At 39.8% G+C, this 18,911-nt stretch overlaps 1 protein-coding gene across 1 annotated transcript in view; it reads right to left on the bottom strand.

Moving 5' to 3' along the window:
* The window catches only part of FAM91A1 (family with sequence similarity 91 member A1), a 1,899,235-nt gene that overhangs the window by 337,905 nt on the left and 1,542,419 nt on the right, over positions 1 to 18,911 (bottom strand). Inside the window, exon 20 of the mRNA XM_044066590.1 lies at positions 10,058 to 10,204. Within this exon, the coding sequence (XP_043922525.1) occupies positions 10,058 to 10,204 (147 nt within the window). The remainder of the gene's footprint in view (positions 1 to 10,057; positions 10,205 to 18,911) is intronic.

The raw sequence follows: 18,911 nt of genomic DNA, 5'->3' as shown, positions 1-18,911 counted from the left end.
GATGATAATGTGTGTAAAACTGGCATCTATGTTTATGAACCTACAAAAATTACACTTTTGACATGGCTTAGTATAAGAGTATGATGTACATTCTGTCCGAGTTCTATTTTCAAATCGTCCAGAATTACATAGCATTCTATACAGACTCATCTTATTTTTATAAATAAAGTTAGGTCTATCACCCACCACTTTATTAATATTGGGATCCACTCTCAAAATATCCCAGTATTTGGAATATATATTTCCCTAATTTGATTAACATCCTGGGTATAATAGGTGCAGATATTTTCCCTGATTTCATCAGGATGATAGGACCTATCCTCCAGATTTTCACTAAGTTTCTGTATTTCATTGCTATAGCCTACCTCAGTCGGGTTCATACGAGAGGCTCTCATTGCTTGTCCTTTTATAATATTTTTAAAAATATATTGAGGGTGCATACTGGTCCTGTGCAATAGGGCATTCCTGTAACAAGTTTTTCTTAATAGCCAACCAACTTAGAAACAACAGAGCGAGACCATATTATACTGAAAGGGATCAGGACATCCAGATCAAGGAGGGAATAAAAAACTCATATTTTAGTAATAGTGGAACCCGGATCTGCACCTATTATACCCAGGATGTTAATCAAATTAGGGAAATATATTCCAAATACTGGGATATTTTGAGAGTGGATCCCAATATTAATAAAGTGGTGGGTGATAGACCTAACTTTACTTATAAAAATAAGATGAGTCTGTATAGAATGCTATGTAATTCTGGACAATTTGAAAATGGAACTCAGACAGAATGTACATCATACTCTTATACTAAGCCATGTCGAAAGTGTAATTTCTGTAGGTTCATAAACACAGATGCTAGTTTTATACATCCAGTCACACATTACCATCACACTTTCTCTTACTCAGCTGACTGTAATTCACAACATGTGGTATATTTAGCCATGTGTGGCTCTTGTCCTGCCTTTTATGTGGGCAAGACCGATAGACGTCTGAGAGATAGAATCAGGGAACATCAGTATAATATAAGAGTTAAATCTGTGAATAATGCACTTTCTAAGCATGTACTTGATACATCGGCAGGACATCAGTTTAAATTCCTAGTTACTCAGATATACTATCCCACTATTCGGAGGGGTGACATACGGAATAAAACTGAACAGAATGAGACCAAGTGGATTATCAGACTCAGGGCTGATTGTCCACCTGGTCTCAATGACCGAGTACCTATAAAACCTGTTTTAAAAGGCAAAAGACTTATTAGACCTAAATAGTGTGTAATTGTTTTTAACCAAACTCTGAAAACAAATAATGGAAATAGATATTATGACTTTTGTAAAGTCAGATTTTCATTAATTTATACTCATTAGAAGTTTTAAAAGTTAGTTTTACTGCTATATACATAATTTTATATGAAATAGTTGAATATGTAATAGCTGTATTTTTGAAATGCTGACAGAAAGGATATGATGTCATGAGTTGGACCTATAAACAGAGGAATTTTATTTTGAATGTTAAACAGCCTGAGGAAGCCATTCAGGTGAAAGCGCTAGCCGTCTGCAGTTATTACATTATTTATGGTGTCGTTGTGCTGTCAAATAAAAACTGTCTGTTTTTAACGTTTAAACGTTTGGGAACTGGATGATTCTGACATCTGGATTGAACATTTTGTGTCTACATTAGAATTGTGTCATAGGCATATACGCTCAGCCTGCTCCTCTTTATATCTACAATTTATTTTTACTTTATTGGAGTTTACGACTTCATAGTCATTTTGTTTTTTAAGCTTTTAATAACATTTTTAAAGAGGTGGAACAATGCCTGTTGAATATAAAACCTAGAAAGGACAAAAAAACTTATTATAAATGATAAGGACTACTTGAATTTTACTGTCTATAAAAACCTCGTGAGTCCATTCACTCAGATACATTATTTGAACACAACAACACAACACACGAGCTGATGGTTCAGATCAAGAGCAGGTGTGTGATCCCCCTTTAGACTAGCAGATTCCAGGACATTCTCAACGCCTGGCCAACAAGATGAAGAATACTTTTTACACAAAGAATGACAACAAACCACGACCCAATACAAGGAAGGGATGGAACTGGAACAAACAATCCAACCTGAACAACCAGTGTCAGTTACTTCTTTTTTTAATTTAAACATCTACAATTTTATTGAACAGTCTATTTGTCCAGAACATCAACTGTTCATGAAGGGGTTTACTTTTATTCCTGATGGGAGAGCTAAAATTGAACAAACACTTTTCGACCTTAAGAACTTTACTAGAAAATTGAATTTTCAGACTTTGTTTGGTGAGGATTCACCTGTTGAACATCATTTTAAATACAGAATTATGGTAAATCTTCCTCTTCATCATGTCATCAATGCTTTTGGAAAAAACAAGTGAACATGGCATTAGGAGTTTGTTAAAAGCTAAATGTAAAAATCGTTACTGCAATTTATCACCTAAAGACTATGACATTTTATCTTGACTCACCTATGAGACCAACACCCGCTACATGAAACCTGACAAGGGGGGGTTGGTCATTATGGATTCACTAGATTATACTAGTAGAATAAACAACTTACTGGGTGATGATTCAATCTATATGACAATCTCTTTAAATGAGATCAACATCGCATATAGAGCTATCAAAATGTACTTGGACAAACTGTTATTATTTGATCCCATTTACCCTAGTCAACATGATTTTTTGAAAGTAAAATATCCTGTTATTCCAAAAATATTTGGAATACTGAAGATCCATACCAACATCAATGACCCTCCACTGCTTCCTATTGCGGCTGCTGGAGGATCCATTACTGAACCTCTTGTTAAATTTAGTGAGCGCAAGTTGAAATGCCTTTTTACACAATGGCCTCACGATCAAGGATTCATGGGATTTTTTTTAAACAAGATGAGGTGTATTACTATAAATGATACCCATCTTTTTGTTACCTGTGATGTGAAAAATCTTTTTACAGCAATTCCACATGAAGCGGGTATGGACTGGTTCACTGAAATAGTGACCAAGTATGCATCCCTTTCGGAGACGGACACTACCATGGTTACAGAATTTATTAACTTAATTCTCAATAACAATTTTCTTTATTTTGATGGTGAACACTTTAAACAATTATGAGGAGTTGCTACAGGGGCTGCATGTGCCCCCACTTTCTCCAACTCTGTGCTTTTGAGATGAGAAACTGAATCATTTTTCAAATTACAGCTCTACAAACACTGCCTAGGGTATTTTCGGTATTTGGATGATATTTTTATAGTTTGGACAGGCAGTCATGAACAGGTGGATGATTTCATACAACAACTAGAGCTCACATCAAGGTTCTTCAAGTTTAAACGTAACATCAGTTTGACATCCATGAATTTTCTTGACAATGAAGTGAAAAAGGATTGTTTTGGTAACTTGGAAACCTGTGTTTACTGAAAACCAAATTTTTGTAATACATTTCCAGAGTAAACACCCCCCACATCAAAAGAAGGGGGTGGTTAAAAGTCAGTTCATCTGTGTGTCACATCTCACCTCTGATGAAGGAAAATGTTTTGAGGAGTTTATAGTACTAAAAAGGATGTTTATGGAAAGAGGCTAACCCCCTAACTTATTTGAAATGTACTGGTCAATGGTACTTTCTGAAAGGCAAAGAAAATTTGGGGCCATTATTAAACATGGACTGCAACAGGATATTTTGAACACTGGTGGTGTTACTACTTCAAAATCCACCAGTTTGTGAATAATATTGTGATGCACTACTCCTTCAATGCACACAAAATTAGAGATATTTTAAACAGGAACTGGAACATTTTACAGTGTGGCGACAAGCAATCCCCCCAACAACTATCTTCAAAAATCGACCCAATTGAAAAAAAAAATCTTTTGGAAAAATCTTGTAAAATTCATGGTAGTCACGCTAAAAATCACTGTCCAATGTGGACACTGCCATCAATGTGTTGACAGAGATGACGGTAACGATAACTGGTTCTTGGAGGTAACTAAAAATGGCCAATTTTGGGATGTTTTAATTGCTTTTTTGATAAAATGGTCTATTTAGCCCAATGAATGTCCTGTCCCACTTTGTATACTGGTGAAACTGTCACTGTACTTAATAAGCGGATATACCAACATTTGTATAGTATTTCAAAGAAAAGCAACAAAAGTGCCCTAGCTAGGCACACTATGACCTGTATAAATTAAAAAAAAATTAAATTACATGTATACTAGAACAAACTGGTGTAAGTGACCTAAAGGGGGATTGAAAGAACTATGTTACATAAAGAAACTATTTGACAATTACATTTAGATGCAGCCAATTCCCCAGGTTTGAATGATACTGTTTCTATATTCAGTAAACTGGTTTTTCGAGCCTCCAAATTTTAACATTATCATTGGTCTACATGGTACATTTGACACTCACTCATTGTTTTATCAATTTGTGATATACATTTTATACTGTATCACTTTCTTACTGTGTTTCAGGAAGAAGTATATTATATACGGTTCTTAATAATGATTTGTGAACATTTCCAATTTAATGGGTCTGAACTCTTTAGCAGTTAAAAAATATTTTTTGGATTCCTTTTCTGTGGGGAAAAGTTACAACTCTTAGCATTACTGGCTACCTTTTCTGGGGGCAATCTTAACTGTCTGATTTTCATTCGGCAACACAGCTCGATCTTTGATTAGGTTTAGTTTTTTTCCACCTTAACTTTACACAGAAGCTTTCTGAATGGAATATTACATGTACTTTAGTGGACTGGCAGGCTTGAAGGGGTGTATTAAATTCCTGATGTTCATTTGATACAGTATGTTAGTTGCCAATTGGTTAAAAAGATGCTTTCCTTTATTTTTCATTGGCTGAATTTAACGATGGTTGATAGGCTTACTTTCCAATTTACTCATTAGATTAAACAATATCATTAGTACTTTTTATTTATTTATATTTGTTTACCGAGAATTTCTGACTGGTCGCAGGTCCTTTTTCAGCAGATGCTAGGGGAGAAAAGCTCCACATCATGTACATGATAAATAGAGATACAAAGTTGCAGCAATAGTAAACATTACAGGTTGTTGGCTTTAATACAATAACAAGATATTGATTATCAACATTATATACAGAAAATGTTGCAAGTTAAGATAGTTTATTGTCATTTATAATATTAGTAACAAAGTTGTCAGACAACTTGTTAAAGTATGTAAGACAACTATCTATTTCTGACTGTGGTTAGTAGTGGCAGTAGTATAGTTGGGTTAAGAGTCTAGGTGGGGGGGGGGGTAAGGGTGGATTAGAAAAAGGACAAAGCCAGTGCAAATTTAAGTGGAATTTGAGTGCAGTCTTGAAAAGGCTGCTGGAAGGTAGAGTAGTTATAGAGGGTGGAAGATTGTTCCAAAGTTTAGATATGGTACATGAAAATATGGCTTCTCCTACTGAGTTTTTGGGTTTGATAATAGTGAGTTGATTTTTGTTGCTTGATCTTAGGGGCCTAGTGGGGTGATAGGGTTAGAGTAGGGTTTGAAGGGAAGGGATGTTAAGGGGGGTGGTTAATAAGTTTATGAGCGAGGGTGAGTTGGTTAAAGTGAAGGACTTGTGGGAGGTTCTAGCCAGTTTAGTTATTTAAGGAAGATACAATGATGGCTGCGGTAGGAGGTTCCAGTGGCAAATTTAGCAATTTTGTTGTAACAAGCATCCAGCTTGTATAGGTCTGTCTGTTTAAGGTTGGTAAGTATGGGGGATGCATAGAGTAGGGTGGAGATTAGATGGGAATTGGCTATGAAGATTCTAGCCGCCTTGGTTAGGAATTGGTGGCTTCGATATAATGCACCAGGTTTCTTGTGAACTTTTTTTATTGTGAGAGATATGTGGGTGTCAAAGCTAAGTTTGTTGTCTATTTCCACACCAAGTAATTTTGTGTGTTCTAATGGACAGGTGATGGTATTGTCTTTGGCAAGAAAGTTGAAGTGAGGGGTGCTTTGGGTGGCTTTGGAAGGTTGGAACAAGACAAGTTTTGTCTTACTTGGGTTGAGTAGGAGCTGAGCATTGGATAGCCAGCTTTCTACAGAAGAGAATGATTCCTGTGTGATTTGTTGTACTTCTGGTAGAGTGGGGGCAGAGCAGATGAGAGTAGAGTCATCTGCGTACTGTATAAGTGATGCTTGTGTGGTGGCAGTATGTAGGTTGTTAGTAAAAAGTGAGAATAGCAGAGGGCTAAGGATAGACCCTTGCAGAACTCCAAGAGTAACTGGGAGGCAAGGTGATATGTTATCGTCCCAGATTACTGATTGCTGGCATCTGTGTAGATAGTTGTGGAACCAGTTGCAGGCTGGTTGTGAGGAGAGGTTGGGGAGAGTAGAGAGTAGTGGCTCATGAGATACCATGTCAAAGGCCGTTGAGAGATCTAGAAATACGGCAGTAGAGAAGAGACCATTGTTTTTGTGATGAAGTATAGTGTTGGTGAAGGAGAGCAGAGCGGAGGTAGTGCTGTGATATGGCCTGAAACCATGTTGGGTTTTGTAGAGGAGATTATTAGCTAGGAAGTAGTTGGGAGACCTGGGTATTGATACATTTTTCAAGTATCTTGGAGAGAGGGGAGAGGATAGCAATGGGGCAGTAATTGGACAGGTCAGTGGAGGGGGTGCCTTTGTGGATGGGAATGATGTGGGATACTTTCCATATCGAGGGAACATAGCCTTCTGTTATGGAATGGTTAATTAGAATTCAAATTGGTTAGGCTAGTGTATCAGATGCAATTTTCAAGTATTCAGAGGGGAGGTTGTCAGCTGCGAGTTTGGTGGGTTTAAGTTTTGACAATAGTCTTTTCATGTTGGAGGTAGGTACTGAGGTGAAGAAGAAAAGAGGAGTGGGGGGTTTAGGGTTAGGAGTTGGGGGGGCTGTTGAAGGGAAGTGTTGTTTGTTTAGAGATGTTATAGTTTCAGTGAAGTGTTTGCTGAAGGATTCAGCAACACTGCAGGAGGATGGGGGAATGGATGGCTGGGGGTATCAACCTTCCCTGGGTGGAGGATATTGTTAATAGTGGACCAGAATTACTTAGGGTTGTGGTTGGTAGAATTTAGGGTGGATTTATAGTAGAGGGATTTGTCTAATTTTATATGATTTTTGGCTTTATAGAACAGTTCAAGGAATGACTGCCTATCTGAGTTATTTTTTGTTAGTCGCCAGTGCTCCCAGGCCTTATCTCTGGATTTCATTAGGGTTCTGGTGGTCTTTTGTAATCATAGGGCACGCCTGGATCTGACTTTGTCATATCTTACAGGAGTGTGGGTGTTTAGGATGGAGAGGAAGTTACTGTTGAAGAAGTGGACAGCCTCATCTAGGTTGAAGTATTTTAGTGGTGACCAGTTAATTTTTTGCAGGGAGGAGATGAAGGAGTTGGGGTTGAAGTTGGACTTGTTCCGTATTTGCCTGTGGATAATGGGCTTCAGACTATTTGTGTGGTGCCGAATTCGGAAAGTGGGGGAGTGGTCATTAAGACTGTCAGGTAAGCAGCCTGCTAGGTAAGAGTGAGGGGCTTTGTTGACTAGAATCCAGTCAAGTAAGGTCTGATTGTTAGGGTTTTTGTTGATTCGGGTAGGAGATTGAATGAGTTGAGTGAACCCATGGAGATTAAGGTGAATGGTTGGGAGACTGTTATTACAGGATAACCAGTTGATGTTAAAGTCACTGAGAATGATGGTTTCCTGGGGTAGAGATAGAGTAGCCCAGCTCAGGAGATTTTCTAGGGGTGTGATATTTTGCCCTGGTGGGAAGTACCATCCTATGATATTGATTGTTTTGTCTGGGTTTAGTTTGAGATTGGCATAAAGGATTTCTTCATTGTTGTGGTGAGGGGCAGATGAGTTCAGGAGTTGAATAATGAGGTGGTGTTTAAATATCAATGCTACACCACCTCCTTTTTTGGACAATCTGTCTATGTGAAGGATGTTGTATTCAGGTGGAAGTATTTCCTCACTTTTGATGTGAGGTTTGAGCCAGGATTCAGTTAGGAAGAGAATATCTGGGGAATATATGCTTATGCTGGCGTGTAGTTCTTGGATTTTATTACATATGCTTCTGATGTTTAGGGACATTATAAGTAGGTCTGTTGTTTTCTTGTTGGCTAGGAGTTGAGTTGTGGAGGGGGGGGGGGTTGCTTGGATTAGGGTTTGTGGTTGGGTTGGATTTGGGAGGACCATGGCTTGGATGGATATCTCCAGCGAGGGCTAGTTTACAGAGGGTGTTTAGGATATGTTTTATATACATAGTAAATTGCTTATGGTATCTTAGGGATATTTTATTTTTGAGTGTATTAGGTGTTTGGTAATGGAGTGTGTGTATTGGGAGGGTGGTTTGGTGGCAGGGGCTGTGTAGTTATAGTGTAAATGTTTGAGGGAGGGTATTGAGAGAGTACAGTGGAAGTTGTTTGGGCATGCGACTGTGGAGCCTTGGTAGGATGTAATGTGAACTAGAACTATGCAGGTTAGGATTGTTATTATATTAGGCAGTAGCATGACTGTGTTGGATGTAGGGGGAGGGGGTGAGTAGTGATGTAGCCTAATTGCTGGCAATTAGGGGTGGGGTTTAAGGCTAAGAATAAATGTAGAGGTACTGGGAGTGGGTGGGAATAGGGGGCAGGGAGGGGAGCAAAGTGAGCATAGCGAACAGAGCAGGTTAGGACCCCCCCCCCCAGGCTAAAGATTGCAGGGTAAGTGTCTAAATAGCCAAATTGTTAGGAGTTATTAGAATCTAGTAGGGCAAGGCAATCTATAAACCTGATTTAAGTTGTGTCCTTTCTGGGTAGATACGTAGTTTGAAGCAGACAAAAAGTGGCAGTTTAAGTACCTTTTTGCTTCTATTTTACAAGTGGGCAATTCCAGTGCATCTATTCGGTTACCTTTTTTCACCTACAGCTTTATCTTGGTTTACTGATAACTGAAAATAAAAAGTTAACTGGGGAATGTACTTACAGCTGAATGGGGGTGAGGGTGCAGCTGCTGTGCCTAGCAGTGGGTAGAGCCGGTTATTTCTGCTTTAGACCAGGTACTTTCTACAGTAGCAGGCTAAGAGGGAAACATAGCTAGACACCTACAGTAACTTATTTTCTTTTTAAAGCCCTTGAGTCCTTGTGGCTGGTTTCTTCACTGCAGATATGGCCAATGGCCAAGGATTCAGCAAGTGGGGGACTGAGAGAGAACCCATTCACAGGGAAAGTGGTCAAGTAACTTATTTTCTTTTTAAAGCCCTTGAGTCTTTGTGACTGGTTTCTTCACTGCAGATGTGGCCAATGGCCAAGGATTTAGCAAATGGGGGACTGAGAGAGAACCCGTTCTTAGAGGTGTGTATCTAATTTTTGTGCTTTTATTTGCTGGATCATTACATACGATTGTTCAATGGTTCTGATGATGTCTTTTGACGAAAGTGCTTAACCTTTTTTAGCCATTTGTTACTGTGCTATTTTTATTGTAGTATTAAACATCCTTTTTCATTCTTGGTCTTTGAGTCAATACATCTGGATGTTTTCTTGTGTTGTTTGTTGACAGATGGGAGAAGACTTAAAATAAGAAGGGGTCTTGACGGCAGGGTTATTAAAAGTGCAGGACCATTTACTTCAGAGGTACATTTTCAAAGATATTTTAAATTGTAGATAACCTGAGACATTGCTGATATCTGCTGAGACTAAGTTCTGCAGTTTAGCAAAATGTGCAGAACTACAGCCACCATTATGAGTTTTAGATTTTTGAGTGAGTACTGTGTGTTGGTTTAGCAAGTGATGTTATCTGGGAGATACGTACCAGTTTAATAACTGAATAGTGCGGGGCATCTGTCTGGGGAAATAAGATGGGGTGGTCAGTTATGATATTAGAAAAGGCTTAATGTTTAGAAAATATACATCCATCACCTAATTAATGATCTGTACTGTTCCTTTAAATTACTGGTATACATTGCTTCTATATGTCAGTGGCATAGTTCATGGCAGAAACATATTCATGAGGCAGCCCATTTAGCTGGTTAGCAAATAAAAAAAAAAAATCAAACCTGACTACCTTTTCCATCATAGTCATCACTCATTCTTCTGGCTTGTCGACTGGTAGAATTCAACATGCTGATGTACCCACAGAAATGATTCAAGTCCAGTTTATCTCGCAGCAGTGTTATACCTTTATGAACACTCATGCTTGCACGAGAAAATTCTACAGAAAAGATAAAATGGATAAGACGCAAATCAAAAGTAAAATTATTTGTTTTCACCACAGTTATGTTCAGTACTTAGTTAAATGTAGTTTACATAACGCGACAACACATAAAAACAAAAAATTCAAAAGATCATTTTAACCCTTTTACTACTTACCATTTTCTGAAGACTGTCCTCAAACCACTGTTTTGCCAATTTTTGCTTCCTGAATAGAAATACCTGTATGTCTAAAATATTTTGACATTTTCAAATAATCTTGCCAATATAATTGCCTAAAAATACACTTTGATCATATTCCTATCCTCAAAGTCATAGGGAAAACTGTATCTTAAATTTTGTTGAAAAACGATTTTACCATCATGTGTAAGCCACCACATATAAAAAGAATACAAATATTACTGTTATACACAATACATATTCCTTTCAGACCAGAAGTCACAGCAACAGTATAGATACACACACATACATATGTACATATTGTTTTGACAGCCTTTATATTTGTCTCTCTGAAGAGAAGAGAAAGTTTCACTTCTGCTTCCAAACAAATCTTCTGCAAATATTGCAGTTTTCTCAATTTCAGAAGGGCATTATGACCTGAATATGATGTAACCTAAAATGACAATAGTGCTTTACTGCCTCAAGATATTCTAAAAAACTACATTCAGTCCAAGACATCTGGCCTGTCACCCTTATACAGCATACGGCATGACAAAATAGTAATGAGGGAAACAGAAAAAAGTGTAGTTGGGTTAGAAATACATAATTATAGATGTTTGAATATATTCATAGTTCTAGACATTGCTTCTGCAATTTCCACCTGCAGCAGCCCAGTGTCTGGCCTTAGCTTTACCTTCCTCTCCTGGCGCTGGCTGTCTCCTTCCCATTTGGATGTTAGTGGTACATAAAGGATGTCAGATAATACTTTTTTTTTCTATCTTTCTTACTCTGGCACAGCACAAGAGGACTAAGGGGACTTACCCCCATGGACAAGTACTCACTACAAGGCACCAGTCTTCCTCTCAGTATTCTAGGCTGAGCAAAAGGAAGGAGGCAGCCTGGTAAAGCAATGAGATGGAAGCTAATGGAAATAAGGTGAAAAGAGTGCCAACCTCAACCTCAGGATGCCAAAGCAGGATAAAAGATGGAATGATAAGGTACTGGGACTACAACAATGGATATACTTGAACATCTACAACTGAAGGAAGTTCCAAACACAACTATACTATGTTCTTCATAACAATCACTTCTGAGAAGACTTCCAGAGCATAATGGCCAGTGGGTGGCTTTGATTATGCTGTAAAAGCAGAAGAACTTAGAGAATGGAGGTGGCAAACCCTGTTCTGGCCCTGCATGCTGAACCTAAAATGTAATGCTTAGAGAAGGGTATCGACAGAGAACTAAGTGGGTGTTCTAAAATTGATTGGGTATCTACAACCTGAGGAATAGTGTGACAGCTACTGTGGCTCTACTGAAGCCCCCTTAACTGTGATCTGGTTTTCCATTAAAGTAGTAACAAAACAAACAAAAAATACAGTAGCAAGCCATTTTGATAGAATTTGCTTACCTTTAAGCTTCCCCTCCCTTCCCTTTGCAAAGCAGATAAAGAACTGATCTGATTTGTTTTTTCATTTACATAGTTCTGTCTAAATAAAATCACACCTGTCTATATACATCCAAATCATGTAAGGTGCTTTCCACCTTGTTCTGGGGGGTTGGAAAGAAGACATGGAAGTGAAAAGCTTGAATCAAGGAAAGTTCTGCTACCACTTTGAGGAAGAAAGTAGGGCTGCTACACAGACTGACTATGTCCTTGTGGAAGATCAGAAATGGCTCTTTATACAATGCTTGCAGCTCACACATTATTCTAAAGCAGATGTCACAGCCACCAAAATCAATGTCTTCCAGGAGAGGTACTCCATGAGAACTGAAGCAACAAGGTGCAAAGGGTACCAATTAGATTAATTAATGTATTTATATCTGTGACCAGGACAGTCTAAATAGGCAGGAAAAGTCCCTTTACAGAGGAGGGTCGGGAAGAAAAGCACCAATCAGTGAAAATAAAAACACATTAATATAAAATACAAATAAAATAACGGAGTAAAACATGAACCAAGGGATCATAAAATGTACTTTAATACAAGAGTTAAGCAGTTTTACCACAGCTTCATTAGACCTTAGAAAATCTTGTCCCCATTCCCATTTACATTTAGAATGGCAACAATTAACATCCAGCCAATCAAAAAAGAGAATGCAAGCAATTAAGACATATTAATCAAAAAACAATAATACATAAAAGATATATAAAATAATGAATAAAAATAAGACATACAAAACATAAAAAAACAACAATATCTAAAGACATAAAAGATCAAGTCCTCAGACCACGTCATTATAAGATGGGCCTTAGAGTGAATTTCTTATTCAGCACACTACCTTGATCAGCCCTTAATCTGATGGGCCACCTCACCTCCCTGGTTTTGGTAAAATTTCTTACATCTCTTTCCCGTATATCAGGTTTCACTACATCAATAACTAAAAACCGAAAAACATGTTGTGAACTGGTGTTCATGACATGCTTCGATAAAGCGTTATTTACAGAACCACAGCATATGTTGTATAGATGTTCCCTAACCCTGTCCTTAAGCATTCTATCAGTTTTTCCAATACAGAATACATTACTGTTGCAACACATACCTTGCTATGGAAAACAGTACAACAAAAATAGAGACAGCATACAAACATGGTCTATTATGTACAGTTCTAATAAAACACTACATTTAATTCATAGTTGAGGTCCCATGGTGGAGAAACTTCATTTATCAGTGCTGTAATATACAGTATCCATTTTAGGAACTGTTGACTGGTAAGAGATACTATAAAACAGGTTTTAAAGGCAGGCAAACTGCAATCACCAAAACACGTACCTTCAAAGAGATTTCAAATGATTCTGATTTGTAAAGGTCTGACGTAACTGCGAACTAGTGACACTAACAAGGAAACAGATGGAGAACCTCTTTCATTTTGCCAGGTAGAATTTTCTTATTTTCAGTTTGTTAGCCCCACTCATTATATTTAACGCATCTTGATTCCTCTGAAAACACATGCTTGACTGGGATGAGTGCTATATCATCCATTCTTTCAGTTTTATCGTTCTGAGTCTGGGGTGTAGTAACAGCCATTTCTTCTGTGTTAAGATATACATTTGATGAGTTAATAGAATTGCCTCTACTCCTGCCAGACTTACCAGGAAGGAGAACCAGTACAGTATGTGCCAAAAGGGGACATGGAGAAACAGACCTGAACATGGAATGGAAAATGCATTTATTTTTCATGCTCCTAGAGCTGCTGCCCTTCAGCAAAACTACTTGAGACATTTGCTCTCCGAAGAAGCAAAAAGGTCTACTTCTGGCACAGGAAGATGAGTAGTTCTTGACAGAGATTTGTCCAATGGACAACAGTGCAAAGCAGATGTGGCTTTCAGTGATCATTCAGTGCTGCACTTTTCACCACTATTGGGTGACCATTACATTGGCATATATAATTTAGGAGCTCTTTCCCCACATGGGGGGGGGGGGGGTGCAGGAGGGCTTGACACTGCAAAAAAAAAATAGGTAATTTGCTGAAAGTGTCTTTCAATGATATTTTCTGAATTTTGGCAACTGGGCAAACATAGTTCAATCTATAAACATGAACTCTAATGGCAAACATCACATATAGGTCCGATTCAAGAACTCTTCGCTGCTTAGCATCTGTACAGGAGGGTCTGAATGTCACCCACTTTTCCTGTTTGCTAAACCTTTTTTTCTTCAGCTGGACGTAAGATGTCCCATAGGTAGGTCATGACTCCTAAGCAACTTCCAAGTTTGCACTGCCAGGCTGCAAAGTATATAACAGTAATAATGTAAATTTTCTAGAATATTTAAAACAGTTTCAGAGTTATGTATAGGACCATAACTCTAAAATGGTTTTTAATATTCTAGAAAATTTTTAAGAGTCATACATTATATACCTCAGTTGTAGAATGCATTTAGCTGAAAATCTATATAATGCAATATTTCAGACTGTAGCACAGAAAAACATATGAACATCTGCATTTGGTACCCATGCATAACAGATCATGTCATTCTACTTGAGTTCATAAAAAGATTTTCAGGGCAGTTGTACATAAAATTCACCCAGTACTGCAATTTTACCTTGAAAGATTAAAATGTAGCTCAATCCAGAACTTAACCTCAGCACTTTACCTGATTTAGACCAGGGTATGCAATAACTGGAAAAAAATATACATTTCTGGAGAAATATATATGATTTTTACTTATGATGTAATGAAAAGTTAGTAAAGATATCATGGGCTAGTAATGTACAGTTTAGCCTGGGAAGACGTCACACCAATCTCTCTACTAAAAATCAAACACAAAGCAAAATTTTAGACTGTGGCAGTGAAGCGCTCCATTTTGTACCTATACTAATAGGCCATATTTCAATTCACCTTTGAGAGCTTTAAACAAAAAAAAAAAAAAAACAAATCCCAGAATTATAACAGAATACTAGGTACAAAATGTCCTTAAGACTACAATTCAACACACACTAACTTAACTGTGGAACACTAGATCTGACTCCACTACATTTGGCTGCTTCAGATTATCGATTGAGCTGCAGCACATTATGACTGAAAAAAATCCCTTTCTTAAAGTAGTACACATGATCTTTACTTCTGACATAATGATAAATGTTGTTTGGGACAAACTAAGTTGTCCCAGTCCCACAAGCAAGGGGTAAGGAGGGGGTTATAGATATTAGTAGGAGTCTTTGCATGTAGGTTAGATAGTGAGATTGTAGTGGTGGTTAAAGAGAAAGGGAGAGGTTAATGGAAGTGATGTAGGGGAGGGAGGGACTTAGAATAGGATGAAGTGGTAGGGCTTAGGGGAAGTAGTTACATTCTGGTGTGAGTTGGTGGTGAAATAACAGCTAGCTCACATCCAGATGACCTGTAGGTATTGTGGATGCAGGAAGGCCTTGGACAGTGGTGGGAGAGGGGTGACAGATTAAGTGAGTTTTTTTTTTCCTTCCTCCTCCTCCCCCGGGGTGTTGGGGGCTAGCGTGGTGAATGTGGGGGGTATGGAATTGGGGAGTCTTGGGAAGGGGCAGGAATTTGTGGCTGAAAGAGGAGTGGTATGTGTGGTTAGCAGATAGTGTTGATTGATTCCCTGGTGGTCCAGTGGGCGTGGGGTTGCTGAGCAGGCTCGCTTTGGTCTGGTGGTGGCTCCGGTTTATCCACTGGGTTCATCACTGCCTCGGTAATCCAAACAGGAGAGAGATAGGGCCATGAGTTCGGGTGGCAGCCAGGTGGCTTTGTGGCCTGGTCGGCATCCTTCCTGGTGGTCGCGGGAGATGGTTATGGTTCTGGTGGTATTGATTGCTTTGTTAGCATTGGGGGTTCCGGTTAGTGGATCTCTTTGTGCTCCTTGGTGGGTTTGAGGATCTTTTTGTGCTCCCTGGTGGGTTCATGCGGCTCTTTGGCCATTCTGCGGTCTGGTCGGGCCTCTGGCTTCACGCATGCGTATTTCAAGTAATGGCCGTTACGGCCCATGCCGGCAATGTGCTTGCTGAACTGTTAGAGTTGGGGACAGTGGCTGGAGGAGCATGCAATTATTTATTGGAAATTAAAATGTGTCCTTAATGTGCCATGTTAAATAAGAATTTGTTACAGGAAATATTCTCCTTTATTGAAACACTCTCTGGGGGTGGGGGTGGGGGGGAGGATGGAAAAATGTTCTAATTGACGTTTAGCTGAAGATTTAAACATGTGTACAAGGCAAATGCATAGAAAGTAGCCTCTCATGACAGTAGAATAATTGCTGCTTTATGTCGACCAGTGTAAAATAAAAATGCCTGAAATAACCTACAAGTGCTGTAGTGCAAAGGTAGACTTCGTTGTGAACAGGCCTTCTAACAGTTCTTGCATATGAGTACTGTTTACTCTGTACATTTGCAACTAGTGTCTGTTATGCCAGATGCAGAGTACTTCAGGAAGAGAGTTTTAAGCTGTGCACTTTTCATTTGCCCATGACCTTTTGATACTTCCATCTGATATTTCAGGAGCACATCAAATATTTCAGATAACTGTTGCTCAAAAATACAAGGGCTTGAAGATAAAATTGGTAGTGCACTATTGGAGTCAGGTCAAAAAAAAAAGGAGACTGAGACAGAACAAACTCAAACCAAGTATAACTGAAAGCTCTGAGTTAAATAATTGATGCAGGAGTTATGTATTGTGATACTCTGTGGCAAAACATTGTTGTTGGATCAATGTAGGAAATGGAAATGTGGGTATTTTGTTTATTTATACCAACTATTTTCTGTGAGAGTCAATGGCTGCAGTTTGGTTTAGCTGAAGTTTGTAATACAGTCCTTGGGAGGGGTTTTGCTTACCTGAAGGGTAAAGGTAGGTAGATGAGTTAGATGAGGGAGGTAGCGCAAAGGGTAAGGTAACAGAAACAAGGGTTTTGGGGAGGAATAAGGAAGTTTGGCTCGTGGAGTAACATTAATGTTATGTGTTTATTTTCTTAGATGGCTAACTTACCAGGATTATGTCAGTAGTGGCAAGCCATTGTGGCCCTGGCTGAGGAGTTATTTCAGGAGGTGGCGACGTCCGAGTTGGTACCAGAACCGGAACAAGCTCCAGGTCAGAAGAGGTGGCGCACCACAGCTAGAACCCCAGCTCCAGGGAAAAGACAGCAGACAGGGAAGCAGGCGATTGCAGTTGATACAGCAGCTCCCAGTACATCGCAAGATGAAGGTGCAGGTAATGGTTTTACTTCAGCAGTGTTAGCTGGGGAACTGAATGTTGAGGATTCTGGGGGGGGGGGATGAAGAAGAACTGTTAGGTGGGGATCTCAGGGGGGATCGCAAGCTCTAGAGTGTGTTCAGAGGGGGCTGGCACAGGGGGTCAGGTATACTGTTGGAGATGCGACTGGGGTGAGTGTAGGCTCCAAGTCAGTTCGGTTTTGGACTCGGGGTGGGCTCTGACTTTGGGTTGTAGCCAGGGGACTGGTTAGCCACCCAATCTTCAGGACAAGTGGCAAGAGTGTTTTTTCTGACTCCGCACATTCCAGGGACGGTGAAAGAAAAAATTTGGAAAGGTGAGTATGTGGATTTGTTTGAGTTGATCGATGTGGAAGGGGTCCAGTGGCTAGTGGAAGCAGAGTCGTCTAATAGCAGGGACTTGCTGGCGGCTTAACAGCGTTGGGGAAGAAGAGGGTAGGTAAGCTTCACCCTAGGACATGGGATAATTGGGTGGTCGGCTTTATTTACTATATGGCTGTGTTCCTGGAAAAGGATGGGTCATTGGTCTTGCCTCTTCTGGGATATTTCCTTACCATTCAGGAGGTGCAACAATTAAGGCTGGGGAATGCGTGGCGTTGGTATGATCAGCGTTTCCACAAACAGAAGGCGGTGGACCAGTCACTGCGTTGGGAGGTGCATCATCCGGATATATGGTTAGCTACAATGATGTATAGTTATGGTGGGTTTAACAGGAGGGTGAGCGGGGGAGAAATAGCGGGTTTGTGTTGGTCTTTCAATAGTGTTGCTTGTTCTTGGGTGGGGTGCAAATTTTCACACACTTGTTTAAGATGTGGAGGGAGACATTCGGTCATTGGTTGTGGTCGGCATGACCTTTCCGCGTGGAACCCTAATGTTATAACTCATGAGGGTGGATTTCTTGCTCTGCAGGGGTTTCAACCGGCCCAGGGTAGGGGTAAGTTTTGTGGGCCCGGGGACTTTGGTTCTTTAGAGGCAATAGGGGAAGGTGTGCCATTCCCCATTAAGGTGGAGGTCCTGCGGGGTATGCTATGTCAGTTTCCTGGCCTTGCGATCAAGACTGAGTTATTACAAAGGTTTCAATGGGGGTTTCCTATAAAGTCCACTGTGGGAGGGGGTGGGGGGGTTTGCAAGAACCTGTGATCAGTTCAAGGTAAAGAGGACATCTTGGAGGTTTTGGTAGAGAAGGATTGTCGGGCGGGGCGTTTATTGGGTCCTTTTGACAGTCAGCCTTTCAGCAGTTACAATGTGTCACCCTTGAGGTTAGTGCCGAAGAAATGGGCTGGGGAATTCAGAATGATACATCACTTGTCACATTCGGAAGGGAATTCAGTGAATGATTTTATTGCGGATGAGGAGGTCAGGGTGCATTATGCCTCCTTGGATGATGCTGTGAAAGTGATCAGGGAATTTCAGGAGCCATGGCTGGTTAAAGTTGACATTGAGTCTGCCTTTCGCTTGTGCCTATTAGGAGTGAGGATTGACCATTACTGGGGATGAGGGTAGGGGATAAGTACTACTTTGATAAAGCTATGCCTATGGGTTGTTCAGTGGCATGTGCAACCTTTGAGAATTTCAATACAGTATTACACTGGATTTGGCAGCAGAGAGTGGGAAAGCAAAAGGCAGTGCATTATTTAGATGATTTTCTGCTGGTGGGTGAAGGAAGGGCAGGAGCACAGGAGGGGTTGTGGGAGTTTACGAGCATGTGCAAGGAGTTGGGTGTACCATTGGCTCAGCATAAAATGGAAGGTCCGGCAAGAGCCTTAGAATTTTTAGGATTAATGGTAGAACCAGAGCGAGGACTGTTTTATCTACCCGAGGATAAGATAGAGAGGCTCAGTACGGCTATACGTTTCGTGCTTGGCAAGGATAAGATAAGG

The sequence above is a fragment of the Protopterus annectens genome, chromosome 3.part1, assembly GCF_019279795.1.
Source record: "Protopterus annectens isolate FY-2018-M chromosome 3.part1, PAN1.0, whole genome shotgun sequence".
Lineage (NCBI taxonomy): Eukaryota > Metazoa > Chordata > Ceratodontiformes > Protopteridae > Protopterus > Protopterus annectens.
Note: the sequence above shows the minus strand (reverse complement) of the source record. Positions and strands in the feature narration are given on the sequence as shown.